General features: G+C 41.5%; 2 protein-coding genes across 3 annotated transcripts in view; one reads left to right on the forward strand and one right to left on the reverse strand.

Moving 5' to 3' along the window:
* The window catches only part of LOC129732631 (uncharacterized), a 272,761-nt gene that overhangs the window by 211,942 nt on the left and 45,299 nt on the right, over positions 1–15,520 (forward strand). The gene's annotated exons all lie outside the window — the stretch shown is intronic.
* On the reverse strand, positions 3,253–4,383 carry LOC129732627 (venom allergen 3 homolog). The gene is made up of 4 exons (XM_055693648.1): positions 4,312–4,383; positions 3,978–4,252; positions 3,673–3,914; positions 3,253–3,593 (listed from the first exon to the last, which is right to left on the reverse strand). Exons 1-4 carry the CDS (start codon positions 4,340–4,342, stop codon positions 3,350–3,352), a joined length of 792 nt encoding a protein of 263 aa, XP_055549623.1. The 5' UTR covers positions 4,343–4,383; the 3' UTR covers positions 3,253–3,349.

The raw sequence follows: 15,520 nt of genomic DNA on the forward strand, positions 1-15,520 counted from the left end.
TACGAATAATATAATCGATCTAGAAATTTGCAAATTTTTACTACTGAAAGGTACGGGGATGAAAGGATTATTAAAATTGCGTCCGTCACGAAAAGTGATTAGGATTCGAATGGTTATAGAATCTGTGATCTCGAACCGTCCCAGATGGTCTCGAGGTACGATGCTAGCCTACCAAGCCAGTTGTCGTAGGTTCGTAGGTTAGTGTCAGACTGACACTGTCAGTAGGATCGTAGTGATAGCCCCGCAATTGTCCTGTACACTCAAACAGTTGGATGCGAAGTCGGTGTATAACAGAATGTCGAGTTCCGATTTAGAATGTAGTAGCAAGGCTTTGCTTTGCTTTAGAATCTGCGATCAACACAGTATCGCTGCACCAGAGAGATTGCATATCCATTTTGCTAAATCCTTTGTACTACCATTGAAAAGAAGATATTGGTTACATCCACATAATGTGAAAGATCATTCTAAGACTTATTTCAATTTAATATGAAAGTGTGCATTTTCGAAATAAGACCAGTAAAACAGGAGGCTTGAAACGACCTGCTCTCCTGCACTCCTGCTCAACATGTCGACGGGCTTTGGCAAAATGTATAACTGTGTTATTTAGGCCGAAGAGCAAGACTTCACATAGGGGTGTGCGAAACGGCTCTTTTGCAAAAGCGGCTCTGAACCGCTCACTCACCGTTCCGAACAGACTCATTTGAACGGCTCATAGTTCACAATGATTCACGAGCGTTGAAAGTTCGTATTTTCTCGGTAAACTTCGGGTTCGCGTGAATCCATCACTTTTGGTGCGCTCAAAAAACCGTGGCTCTTTTTCGTGAGCCGTTCATTCTTTCGCTCTTTTCTAAGAACCGGTTCATTCACACATTCAAATAAAATTATGATTTTTAAAAATTTTCTATCGTTATCCTTCGGTTTTTAAATTCCGATTTAAAACAGTTCGAAATCTGCTCGAAATCGCTACAATAACAGTTCGCCCATGTACCAACTGTTATTTATACGATTTAGTGCGATTTTTATTCTTAATTGAAAAATTGAAGGACAATGATATAAAATCACGTTTAGCTCGTCTAAAATCGTATTTTAGCTGATATATAAATACCAGAAATCCGTGAATAGTTAATATCGAAATACCGTTCGCAACATAATATGCCACAACCACCTTATCCGTTCGTACAACCACATTATCCGTTGCTCCAGAAGCTTGTCCAAGTTTATCTAATCTCATCCTCCTTATTTTTATTCCATCGGATGCATCTAGCATCAATGAGTCCAAAACCGATATACCTTCGGAGTTTGGATCTCGGGTGATCGATAAAACATGTGATTTAATGAAATAACAGGATGAAACCTGTTTAGAAATTTCATGGTCGACTAAGGTATTGATTCAATATTATGAAATATCTAGATATTTGCGTAACAAAGTTTATCTGTACAACATCTTCTTACAACACAAAGTAGCACTTTCTTTAAACCAAAACAAAAAAAAAACACCATATTTGATTTATGACAACGATAAAGTTTCAAACTAATTTTTATAAATAACTGTCGCTAACACATGATACAATCGTGAGAGGAAGACCTTCGCAATCATTGCATCAGTTTCGAACACCCGGTTTTAAATAGCATTGATTGTGGTTCGTGTTCCAAACCAACAAATACGGGACATTTAGTTCTTATTCCCTATTTAATTCTCAAACGATGTTTAAATTTACTTGCTGCACCTTTGACTAAGGTATTCAACCTATCTTTGACGACCGGTGTTTTATCCGAATGCTGGAAAAATTCCAGAAGAAAGAGTGCAAACGGAATGTTGCTAATTATCGTGGAATTGCATCACTAAGACCTGTCAGCCAGGCTGTTTGAAAAATTGTTTTTTTGAAAACTAGTCAATCATTTTTCGTCATCTCCTCGGACTAGCACATTGTGATTTTGTTAGCGTAGCTCAGTTCTGATTATACATAGATCACCTTTGCATCTTTCATTATTTGTGAGCTTTTGACGAAGTAAACCACGAGCTTGCTTTGGCAAAACTTGACGATATGGGAATTACCGACAACTTGCTTACTTGGCTTCGGTCCTACCTGACTGGCAGAACTATGACCGTCTAACTCGGCGATTACACCTCGATTCTGTTCTCCGTTACATCGGCGTTCCTCAAGGTAGCCACCTTGGACCATTGCTTATCCTGCTGTTCATGAACGACGTTAATTGAATTTCAAATGTATGAAAAAACCTACCTGGACGCTCAGACGCTATAACTGAATTTGGAAGCCTTCGGCGATTGGTGTAGAATTAACAGGATTTTACTCAATGTGCCTAAGCGCCATCACATTCGATCGAAAACATGCGATGTATCTCCACGACTACAGTTTACTAGGAACTGTTTTTAATCGTTATAAGATAGTTAAGGAACTAGGAGTCATTCTCGATTCCAAATTGAGCTTCATGAGCCATGGTGGTCTCAAAAGCGGTGTCGCAACTGGGTTTTTTTGTTTCGTTTCGCTAAAAGCTTCAAAAACACGCACTACCTTAAAGCGCTTAATAGCTTCCTGGTCCGTCCTATTTTGGAATATTCCGCCATCGTAAGGTGCCCTTTTTACCAAAACACAATTAAGCGGATTGAAGCTGTGCAGCAGAAATTTGACCACTTCACCTTTCCTTGGCAAAACTCACGTAACCTACCGAGTTACGAAAGTCGATGTAAGCTCATAAACTTAGAGCTACTGGAAGGAAGGCGAAATTTACCCAGACGTGTTTCATGGGAGACCTACTATAGGAAACCATCGATTGCCGCTTATTACTAGGCCTCCTGATCATAAACACTAGACGACGTAGCTTCCATTTTCATATGTTCTTAAATAACCGATCTTCGAAGACAAACTATGGCTTGCATGAACCTCAGCATGTGTCGTGCATCTAACAGCTGCTACGTGTCCCGTTTTTTAAATAGACGCTGTTTGAGAAATGTTTCGTGTTGATTTAGTGCGTAAGATAGTTGTTAAATTTAGTAGATGTCATTAGAGTAAGAATTTTATCTGTTGACAAAATGGCTGTCAATTCCTTCGAAATAACAGGTTTGTTCTTTCCACATTGAATGAATGTCTCACTTGGGTAATCTATGGGAAGATCATCTGGTTTGAGTTTTTGTGAATATATCGCTCAGCATCCTAAATCAGATAGCCTCAGCCTCAGTTGATACCAAATGTCCGAAATGTTGATACCCCTCACTATAAAAAATCACGATGATTTTGAAACAATTTTACCAAATGGCTTTATTTTAGTTTTTTTCAATCCCCAAATCTAAAACAATAAATTAATTTTATTGAGATAGGGTTGAAAACAATTACGGATTGGAATTAATAACTTCCTTTTCACTGCACAACCCAGCATACTTTGTATTGCAACCAGTCGTGCATTTCGAGCAGGCAGTACCGCTAACATACACTGGCTGACCGATTATGTTGGTTATAGCATAGTTACACACAAAGTACTGGTTGATCCAAGGTGCTGTATTGTACGTCACTAGTGAGCATCCAACTTGGGCTGCTCGATCTGCCACAATCTGGGTGAAGTGTCCAATCGCAGGTCTAGCGTAAAACATAAAAAGCGTATAGTTAAAATGACAGTTTTGTTTTGAAAAAGTGTAAATGTAACAATAAAACATACCCGGTGTAACCTTTCGGGTAGCTTGCGATATAAGTGGGATTGGCGTAGGAGTATTCTGAATACCAAGCATTTACGAATCCCGTAATTAGATCATTGGTGGAAAAAGTTTGGCCGTAGTATGACTTAATAGCAATATTCTGTCCGGCGGCTTTGTACGTTACTGTATTCCGGCATACATCATGACCGTAGACGCATCTTCGAGCGTTGGCTGCTGCTATGCTGGCTAACTCATCATTCCAAACCTTGGTTAAAGTTGATTTATTATAAACTATATCATTTTAAATCACTCAAAAGAATAAACTCACCACTGTCGCCATACGACTAGCTTGTGGATAAAAATCCTTGGAAGTGTAGTTTTGTTTACCCGTTGCAATTTTGCTCCTCAGCTGGTTGTGTAAATCCAAGATCAGCGCCTTCAAGGTGGAAGTCATAGCAACTTCCTGTGCTCCACTTCCACAGGATGACGCTAGCGTCGTCAAACCGTTACATGCAATATGAGGTCCACCGTTTGGACATAATGATGCACTGCAATAGTTTGTTTGCTGCTGACTGCACTTGATCAAAGCCAAGAGCACCGTGACTGTAAAAACAAAACGCTATTATTTAATACCCGATAAGGTTTACTACCTGTCTGGCTACCTGCTATCAAACTCCTCATGCTGTGTGACATTTTTTTCAGACTGACAATTTTTTCACTAAAATGAGGCGATTTATATACCAGCGCGGTAGTTGAATAGTATAAACGACCATTGAAAAGAGGAGATGGAATAAAGCTGAGTAAATAGTTACATTAAGATAAGCCGGAAATGAACAGTCTAGCATTGTGACAATGTTACCCGAAGGGTCATCATACAACAGTACCTAAAAAGTTCTACGATTTGAATAGTGATCGAAATGTCTATTAACAATGGCTCCATTTGTGAATCATCCTGGTAAAGAACATCAAAGAAACGCTAAACTTTTCTTCGAAATGAGTCATAAAACTGAATTATTATAAAGATGATCACAAAATATTATGATTTAGGATAAGTAAATTTCACGTGTTGCCAGGAACATTGGGAGTGAATAGGCAAATACCAAGAAGTATTTATCTGAATGTAGACTGATTTACGGTAAGAGTAAATATTGTTTAATGATAATTAGGGGCACTTTCTAGGAAGCTGCTAGATATTCATATGTTTACAATTTTTTATCAGCACAACAAAGAAAGATTATACAGGTCAACAGCATTGAAATAAATCTTTTGTCACGATCCACCAGAAGATATGTAAGACAGTCAAAATATAATTAGTCATGTAAAGCGGAAATCTTTTAAAGGAAGAAAGAATCAGTAAACAGTTTACTGTTTGACGTAGAACTAGCGCTACAATACCACTGACACTCAAAGGGGGGACCCTACTCTAGAAGATTGGAAAATAATGATTCTTCTCGATTAGTTTTTCGGATGTTTATAGGAAGGTGAAGTGTTTAGGTATTCCATTTACGTAAAACACTGAACGTCATAAGTTAAAATTTTGCATTTCTGTCGTAGGACTCTCTAACTATTCCGGTGTTCAATCCTATTTATTTTATTTTCAAACGATACTATGCATCTATTCACCGAAAATCGCATGCTGATGTGCGCAGGGGACTTGAGAAACTACATCAAAGTGAAAGCCCTGAACCTGGGCACTTGACTCAATTTGCTTCGTGGTGTAATGTCGAACGACACTTAACGTTGAGAAGTGTGTAACCATCTCGTTTTATGGTATATCAAGCCACGAAGCCAACCACACCACATGATCGTTGATATTTTTTCCAAGGTGGTGGGAATATTTGTAAACAGACACTTGAGAAGATAACTCAAGGAGTGAGGTTGATTTTGCTAACTAGGCCCGACCCTCTAAAACCTTCTTGTCTCTAGCTCTAAATCTCCCTGGAACGACCTTTCAATATTACTTCAGCGAGTGGCTTTTGTGCGCAATGCATCCTCTAACAGGAAGAAGAAGAAGCCCCGTGACCCTCTACGGCCATGAAGCGTGGACGTTGAAACAGGCCGATCGGCGAGCTCTTGGTGTTTTTGAGCGTAGGATTTTGCGTTCAATCCTTGGCGGCAAACTAAAAAATGGTGTTTGGTGCAGACACATTAACCATGAAGTGGACCAAGTGTAAAAATCGGCGGATATAGTTAAGCGGATAAAACACGGCAGGTTGCAGTGGGCTTGGCATATAGCTAGAATGCCAGAAGAACGACCAGTGTAGACTTTATTCAGCAGAAATCCCGATAGAGGTCGTCGACTTCGAGGTAGGGTAGAGTAAATCTTGTAGGGTTACTCCATGGACTTCCTTCATTTCGTGATCAGTCTCAGTCTGCAGAATGTTCCACCGATGATCGAATCAGCAACCGCGTACCGCTTTTTTGAGTTCCTGACCCGGGAGTCTGCTCATCGTCCTTATGGCCGGCATACCAGATTTATCCGCTACCCAGTTATCGTTTCCCGCAGGGTTGCGGTATACGTCTAATATGATGGGAATGCCCAACAGTGACTCAGACGATACTTGGTATAGCAGTTGCCTGTGGCACAGTAACCGGCCAACTGGACACTTGGGCCCTCTTGGCGTCCCGTTTCCTGGTACCTTCTGGGAAGCTCCTCACAACTCCTGGTTTTGTGGCCTGCATTGGTTGGAACTATCGGGCCCCTTGCAAGACCGGGACTTAAGTTGTCTCTCAGATGCTAAGGCAAACGTCGGGCTACTGAAGGACGCCTAGGAGGTGTACAGACCAATCAACCTTAAGTTTATTTATCTTCAGCAGCTCAATGCCCAAACCAGAGGTTTGAAACCTCATTGTTGAGTGCGATATCCAACGAATATCTTCGTCTGTTTCAATTTGGAAAGAGAGAGCCAAACCGTCTTAGCGTGAGCTACCTCAAGAGCCGACTTACCAAAAGATGTTCATCGGAAGGTTGCTAATCATATTAAAATTTGATTTTTACAATTATTGCGAGTCTTAACGACCATGATTTTTATAATTTTGATTAAGACTGTTACCTTTTAATCTATTGCTCACGCGATTGTATGAAGTCAAATGAAATTTATTAAATACTTACTTTTCTTTGTTGGCTAACGGACCGTTCACCGGTCTAGGGCCGAACGAATTAGATATGTCCAGCTTCTTCTGTCTTGGGCAGCCGTTCTCCAGTCTCCCCGTACACCAGCAGATCGTGCATCTTCTTCCACCGCGCACATCCACCGCGTGCGAGGCCTACCACGGAGTCGACGGCCTCTTCCTGGTTCTCTACTGAAGATAGTTTTGGCGGCACTCTCGTCAGGCATCATGGCTACATGTCCAGCCCACTGAGGCCTGCCTCGCTGTATAACCTTCACTAAATCAGCATGTTTGTATACCTGGTACAACTCGTGATTCATGCGTCTGCGCCACATTCCATCTTCCAGGTTACCGCCAGGTATCGATCGCAGAACTTTACGCTCAAAAACTCCGAGCACTTGTCTTGTCGAGCTTCCTTCAGCGTCCATGCTTCATGTCCGTAAAGGGCCACCGGGAGTATCAGCGTCCTATACAGCGCTAGTTTGTGCGAGTTTGCAAACTGCGGGACCTTAGCTGGTTACGCAGTCCGTAGAAAGCCCTGTTCGCAGCTGCAACTGGTCGGCTCATATCGTTGTCACATGTCACAAGCGTACCAAGATAAACGAATTCGTCAACCACTTCAAATCGTTTCACATCTATCTCCACCTCAGCACCAACACCACGGGGACTTCCACGCTCTCTGCCAGCTACCATGTACTTCGTTTTGGCAGAGTAAATGACAAGTCCAATCTTGCTGCTTCTCTCTTAAAAGGTACGAAGGCCTCCTCCACGGCATTACGGTTGATACCGATGATATCGATGTCGTCCCCAAAGCCAAGAAGCATGTGAGATTTCGTGATGATCGTACCGTTTCTTTCCACGTTTGCCAAGAGCACCGTGACTGTAAAACCAAAACGCTATTATTTAATACCCGATAAGGTTCACTACCTGTCTGGCTACCTGCTATCAAACTCCTCATGCTGTGTGACATTTTTTTCAGACTGACAGTTTTTCACTAAAATGAGGCGATTTATATACCAGCGCGGTAGTTGAATAGTATAAACGACCATTGAAAAGAGGAGATGGAATAAAGCTGAGTAAATAGTTACACTAAGATAAGCCGTAAAAAACAGTCATTGTGACACTGTTACCCGAAGGGTCATCATACCGCAGTACCTAAAAAGTTCTACGATTTGAATAGTGATCGAAATGTCTATAGACAATGGCTCCATTTGTGGATCAACCTGGTAAAGAACATCAAAGAAACGCTAAACTTTTCTTCGAAATAAGTCATAAAACTAAATTATTATAAAGATGATCACAAAATATTGTGATTCAAGATAACTAAATTTTGCGTATTGCCAGAAACATTAGGAGTGAATAGGCAAATACCAAGAAGTATTTATCTAAATGTAGACTGATTTACGGCGAGAGTAAATATTGTTTAATGATAATTAGGGGTACTTTCTTGGAAGCTGCTAGATATTCAAATATTTACAATTGTTTATATCAGTGGTTTTCAACCTTTTTCAGTTCATGCACCCCCTTTTGATAATTTACACAAGCTTTTCCCCCCCATCGGAACCATGAAAGAAAAGCTGTAGTAATTAAAAATATAAGGCTTTTTAAACTTTAATTTTGAACAGGTTTCAAGCAGGAGCAGGAAAACACCAATATACGGGCATTTTCAGCATCACTTGGAAGGTGTGTGTTACGATTTATCGTCAACAAGCATATAGAGCTTCCTAAGCCAGATCTCACCAATACAGGCTTAGTCGTGTATCCTTATAAAATCGATTTGTTTTTATCCAAAAAATTAGCTGATGTTCAATTTCGAAAAATATTTCACTTATGAATCCTAGTTCATTCGTGTTACCTGTTTCAACAAACTGTGTTTTAGTGGAAACATAAATGAAATAAAACTAAAAATCGGCCTACAACTTGAATAAAAGTTCGGGGCATGAGGAAATTTTTTGTTATCACAGTTGATTATTTGCGCCCAAAAATAAAACTTGTATTAGTGAAATCGACCACTAATACTAGCGCAGATAGAAAGGTCTATTTGACGTATGCCTATAGAGCAAAATAATGCGCAAAAACCGGTGCATGGGTTTTTCGCGAGCGAATTCATTGGACACTGAAAAAAAATGTCGCACCACCGCCAATCATAGAATCGCATTACATGTGAAATTTTTCCACTCGCGATTCCCCCCCCCCCCCCCTCTGCAACGGTCAAATTCCCCCCTAGGTGGGAATTCCCCCCCCGGTTGGAAACCGCTGGTTTAAATGCTATTCAGCACAACAAAGAAAGATTATACAGGTCAACAGCATTGAAAAAAATCTTTTGTCATGATCCAGCAGAAGATGTGTAAGTTCATACAGTCAAAATATAATTTGTCATGCTAAGCGGAAATCTTTTAGAGAAAGAGAGAGTTTGTAACTGGTCGGCTCATATCGTTGTCACATGTCACAAGCGTACCAAGATAAACGAATTCGTCAACCACTTCAAATCGTTCCACATCTATCTCCACCTCAGCACCAACACCACGGGGACTTCCACGCTCTCTGCCAGCTACCATGTACTTCGTTTTGGCAGAGTAAATGACAAGTCCCAATCTTGCTGCTTCTCTCTTAAAAGGTACGAAGGCCTCCTCCACGGCATTACGGTTGATACCGATGATATCGATGTCGTCCCCAAAGCCAAGAAGCATGTGAGATTTCGTGATGATCGTACCGTTTCTTTCCACGTTTGCTCATCGTACTGCACCCTCAAGAGCGATGTTAAACAGTAGGTTGGAGAGCGCATTCCCCTGCTTCAGTCCATCCAACGTTACGAACGCGGTTGATGTCTCGCCAGCTATCCGCACGCACGATTTTGATCCCTCCAGTGTCATAAGACTCAGCTTTATTAGTTTCGTGGGGAAACCGTGTTCCAGCATGATCTGCCACAGCTCGTTTCTTTTCACTGAGCCGTATGCCGCCCTGAAGTCCACAAACAGATGGTGAGTCGGTAAGTTGTACTCCCGAAACTTATCGAGGATCTGTCGCAGGGTGAAGATTTGATCTGTCGTGGAACGCCCTTGTCGAAAACCAGCCTGGTATTCGCCAACAAAGGATTCCGTTAACGGTCTCAATCTGAAGAACTCTGAAGTATCCTACGGGAGAGCACTTTATATGCGGAGTCGAGCAACGTTATCCCTCGATAGTTGCCACAATCCAATCGATGGCCCTTCTTATAGATAGGGCATATGAGGTCTTCCAACCAGTCGTTCGGCATTTGTTCGTCCGCCCAGATCCTTAGTATTATCTGGTGGATCGCATAGTACAGCCGCTCGCTTCCCGCTTTTATAAGTTCGGCCGGGATATCGTCCTTCCCAGCGGCCTTGCCGTTTTTCAGCTCACTAATCGCCTTTTTCACCTCCTCCTGTGTTGGTGGCTTCACAGCTTGTTCGTCACTCATAATCGTCATCCTGTTTCTGCTCTGCTCATCCGGCTCCTCACCGTTCAATAGCGCCTGAAAATGCTCCTTCCACTTGGCTGCAACCGTCGGTTTATCAGTAAGTAGGTTGCCGTCCATGTCATTACACATGACCGGCACAGGGAAATTCCTGCTTCAGACTCTGTTGACAGTTCTATAGAATCTCCGCACGTCGTTTTGAGCATAGCTGTCCTCTGCGCTGGCGAACACCTGCTCCTCGTACTCGCGCTTTTTCCGACGGTGGGTTCTATTTTCGGCAGCTCGCGTGGCCGCAGTGAGCATGCGGCTCCTGGCACGGTTCTTCTCATCTGTCGCTCTCTGGCACTCGGCATCGAACCAGCCATTAGGCTGTCTTCCACATGTCGTACCTACCACCTCTCTCGCAGTCGTTTCGATGGCGCCGTGGATACTGCTCCACGGCCCATTTATGTCTCCCATTCCTCCCTCCTGCTGTTCTACGATCCGTTGATCCAGCTCTCTGGCGTATTCTGCTGCCACGCCATCAGCTTTCAACCGCTGAATGTTGAACCATGTCGTCCTCACTGTGCGAGATTTCAGCACGTTCGACAACCGTGCGCGGATCTTACAAACGACGAGATAATGGTCAGAGTCAATGTTTGGTCCCCGAAAAGACCTAACATCAGTAACATCCGAAAAAAGCCGACCGTCAATCAGTACGTGATCGATCTGGGAGCAGGCTTCTCCATTTGGATGCCTCCAGGTGTGTTTCCGAATATTCAAACGTGGAAAATAGGAGCTACATATGGCCATTCCTCTGGCCGCGGCAAAGTCTATCAGCCTTAGGCCGATTTCATTGGTTGACGAGTGGAGGCTATGCCTTCCAATGACCGGACGGAAGAATTCCTCCCTCCCAACCTGTGCATTTGCGTCTCCGATGACGACTTTTACGTCGTGTTTTGGGCATTCGTCATAGATTCGCTCAAGCTTGTCATAGAACTCATCTTTGACTTCATTGGATTTGTCGTTTGTCGGTGCGTAGGTGTTGATTAAACTGTAGTTGAAGAATTTGCCCTTAATCTTCAACACGCATATACGGTCATCTACGGGCCTCCACCGGATGACTCTTGTTTTCTGATTTCCCAGCACTACGAAACCGACGCCCCGTTCCGCTGCTTTGCCGCCACTGTAGTAGATGTGGTACTTGAAAGTAGTGCGTACAATAGGGTCTACTGCACGGAATTCCCTTTCTCCGGAATTTGGCCACCGAACCTCCTGAATCGCTGCGATTTCGACTCCCTGCCACTGTAGTTCTCGAGCAAGCAAGCCAGCCCGCGTCGGTTCATTGAGAGATCGGACGTTCCAAGTACCCAATTTCCAATTGTTTTCCTTAATCTTTTTCCGTGTTCGTAGCCTAGGTCTTTGCCGATTGATCCGTTTCGTATTTCTAAATTCGTTCTTCGTGGTTGAAGGAAGGTTTCGGTATGCTACCTTACCAGGGTCGCGATACCTCCATCCTGCTGATGGGGCTGCCATCTTAGGTGTAGCTGGCGGGATACAGCATTCCATAATTCAGCCGCCCGCTCCGGGTCAGACGCTTTATTAAATAAATAAATAAAAAATTGGCTTCAATATAAATGTATATTATGCGACTCTACTGGACTATTTTAGCTGATTAATATGTATTTCAAGAAACTAAATTTCAGCATCCTAAGTATGTTTGAATAAACGAAAATAAATTATAGGTATTTCAATTCAATTGACCAGAAGCATTCCTAGACTTTTAGCTCAAATATTCTTATATGAAATCAACAAAACTTCATTATTTACATCGTGTGCGATTAACTCGGAAACAATTTCAAAATTCTATAATTTATATGTAAATGTCACATATTTAATTTTTTTTATTCAAAGTACTATTCATAGTAAACATCTACAGCAAATGTTCTAAAATAACCCCTCTTTTAGTTAACTTTACCAACTTCCTATTTTTTTTAGAAACAATCGTAGGCGGCACGAGCGGATTCTATGGATATTTCATATCAGATGTCCAGATAACCGCTTTAAACTGTTCCAAGTTGGAGATCCAGTAATCAGCAAACTTCGACACCATGTAGGATCAAATGAAAAAGTCCATTGCGTTGAGATCTGGGAAATTGACCCTACAACAGTCTCTAACCAAATTCGCTGTGTGCGCTGGATAACCTAGTCTTGCTGGAGCACATAGTGGTCATCCCCGAAATTTTTTTGTTTTCGAAAACTCGGAGCAACAATTTTTTCCAAAACATCCGTTTTATAGTAAATAGCATTGACTTTGATGCCTTTGTCGGTGAAAACCAATAGAAGCTTACAACGCTTTTAAAGCCATCACTAAAGCTGCACTTTGAAATCGAGGAACATTTATTTGCGACTCGAAAGCGCCGTGAATTTTACGCTACTTGTGGGTCTTAAAGCTTGCTTCAGATAGAATTGGAACGAAAACAATTGCGTGTATTTAAGTTATTTATTATTGAATTCAAGATCTTTTCTCAAACAAATGTAGCATTTTCTTCATACTTTCAGGAAAAAATGCGGATAAAATTATTCGTCACGGTTTCGAAGGAATTTTCGAACTTTTCCTGTAATACGGCTCAAAAGGCGGCGCACACCTTCTTCGTCCATCGTTTCGGCTATCTTATTCCACCAGGTCTTCATCTGATTGATGTCTTTGACAACTTTTTCCTTTGCCTTGTGTCTTTTGTTCATGATTCTTCAGTATAGGCCTTTGAGTGGATTTAAGTCTTTCGGGACAAACTGGCCCTATTTCTCACTTCCCATTCTTGAACGACTTTGCTGTAATGACAGCTCGCCAAATCTGGCAAAACATCACGGGATGGTCTTGGGATCGAATGAACGGCAAAATTCGTTTTTGGAAACACTTCTTTTGGTACAGTGTCGACATCAATTTGTAACGAAAACTTTTGTTTTTCTGCTTCAGCTGCAAATGCCCTGCCAAATCATAAATTTTTGTGCAAATAAGTTGGCAAAAACAAATATAAATTTGACTGGAACATCCCCCCGAGCCGTTGCCGAGTAAAGTTTTTGACCAGGGATTTGCCCGAAATCAGCATTGACATAGGTCTCACCGTCTATCAGAAGACATTCGTCGAACTTGGTCAGCAGTTGGTCGTATTGCTTCCGAGCACGTCGTCAGTGCTTCCTTATACCGTTTTGTAACGCGTCATACGGTATTTCAGGGTAATTTTAGCTGTTTAGTTAGCTGTGTGTGTTATAACTGTGCACAATTTTTTTTCTTCTTTCGGCTTCCATGTTTACAAAATACAGTCGTTCTGCAAAATGTCAACAATACATAGATGAAGCCAACAAAATAACAGACACGTGGGCGCCAAGAACTTCCAAATCCGTCTAACTTCGAGGAGCACTACAATATGAACAAAAGTTTGTTACAATTTTGAATGAAGCAAGCTTTACATTTGAGGTGAATTGCTAAAATATCGTGGATGGACCCAATAGAAATATTTAGACCGGTAGTAAGTGGTCGAACTTTCTCGCCAGATACGTTCCCTCACAACCTTAATGACTTGCGCTGTTCTTGCGGATCGTGACCGACTGGAACTTCTATGGTCCTCCAAAGAGGTCATTTATTTGTACTTTTCAATGGTTTCTTAAACGAAATCTCGCTTAACCACACACGATTTCTAGTTGGAATATCGGGTAAGGGTGGCTATCGGCCAAAAACCGCTTTACTACGACTTCCTGAAACTGCTTCATCGCGCATCAAAAACAAAACACAACTGACAAATAACCATATACCATCGGTATTGGTGAGTGCATATAAAGAATGAGATCTCTCACTAATGATATACGAAATGAACGAAAAAATAAAAACGAATACTCGAAAACTTGTGTTCGAATATATAGAGACACGATGCACGATGTAAAAGATTTCGTAAGCGATTTGTTACTATTATACTAATAGCACAGACTAACAGACATAACACGTCGAACAAATTTTCAATAAAATCATCGTTTGGATGATTCCAGTACTTTACGTTAGTAACACTAGCACCATCTGCTGTCGTGCTCGCGCTGCGTCATGTATTTCGACATCAGCGCTAGCGTTACTGATGTGTCAAATGGGGAACTACAAAATATGTATGAGTTTGCATGACAGCGCCGACGTTCATGCGCGATGACTGTTATTCGATTGAAAATTTGAAATGAACGTTTTTTGTGGCGATGGAGCTAGGTTCCAGTGTAACGTCTGTTAGTCTGTGCTAGTAGTATCGATTTTTGTGTGAAATAAAATCAACGACCAGGAAGATGCCTGCTGTCTAAATTTGTGCAATATGGAGGTGTTTGACTCCATCACTCTTCAGTATACACGGTGGCCAATGAAGCTGGCTACAAAGATCGTAGACATCCGTATGGGTCAGTAGGATGGTAACAGCTTGTGAAAATGCACAAGATGAATGTGCTTTTATGTTACATGCTCTGCTTGGCTACCGCAATCAGAATTGCCAAAAGCTATAATTGCATAATGGTCCTTGTGGTTCTGTGGTTAGCGATGTCGATCGGCTAGCTCTTCCACACGGTTGTGATATCGGGTTCGATTCCCGATCAGGTCGAGGATCTTCTCGAGCTATAAAATTTTCTCGACTCAGCACTGCATAACGTTGTACCTATCCTACACATGCAAAATGTGCCAAAAACAATATCGATAACGAATTCTCTCAACTAATCTAGTAGATCGAGACCGCTAACAGACAAGCGAGCGAAATTGTTGTTGCATGTTTGTATAATTGCATAAATCTATCTAACAAATAATAATATTATTGAAAAGAAATTTTCAACGCCGCCGAAATTATCAGGCTTAGAAAAGATATGCTCAGAACTGAAGTGTATGTTCTAATCTATTTAAACTAGTAATAAAGTTTGTATAAGAAAAACTAGATAACACCGTGTTTCATAAATTTCTCACAGAATAGAAATATAGTAAAGTTACAGTTGACGCATTTTTCTTTGTATTAGTTGAGTGCTTTTGGTAGGGAAGAGGCATTGGAAATTGGAATATAAGGTGACACAATATTTAACCCAACTTTTCCGAAACCATTTGCGAAAAACAAACTTCGAAAAGTAAGATAGAATGAATTTCACATACGTTTCGATGACATTGGCGCAATCTGCGAAAAGAGCGATGATTGTTCTCCACTACGTGTTCGATTCTGAAAACATCTTGATGAAAATGTATACCATCTGTTTTATTGTTCTTGGAAGCATAAACATGTAACATCTATACTGCCCCTGTTTACATAGTTGACGTAACAACCAACACCATCATTGCG

This window comes from Wyeomyia smithii, chromosome 3, assembly GCF_029784165.1.
Source record: "Wyeomyia smithii strain HCP4-BCI-WySm-NY-G18 chromosome 3, ASM2978416v1, whole genome shotgun sequence".
Taxonomy (NCBI): domain Eukaryota; kingdom Metazoa; phylum Arthropoda; class Insecta; order Diptera; family Culicidae; genus Wyeomyia; species Wyeomyia smithii.

Bases quoted from the DNA above. Each gene is read 5' to 3' on its own strand.
- LOC129732627 (XM_055693648.1), bottom strand. From the start codon at position 4,342: ATGTCACACAGCATGAGGAGTTTGATAGCAG. The intron at 3,915-3,977 runs GTGAGTTTATTC...ACTTTAACCAAG, and splicing joins CTAGTCGTATGGCGACAGTG to GTTTGGAATGATGAGTTAGC. The intron at 3,594-3,672 runs GTATGTTTTATT...GTTTTACGCTAG, and splicing joins TACCCGAAAGGTTACACCGG to ACCTGCGATTGGACACTTCA.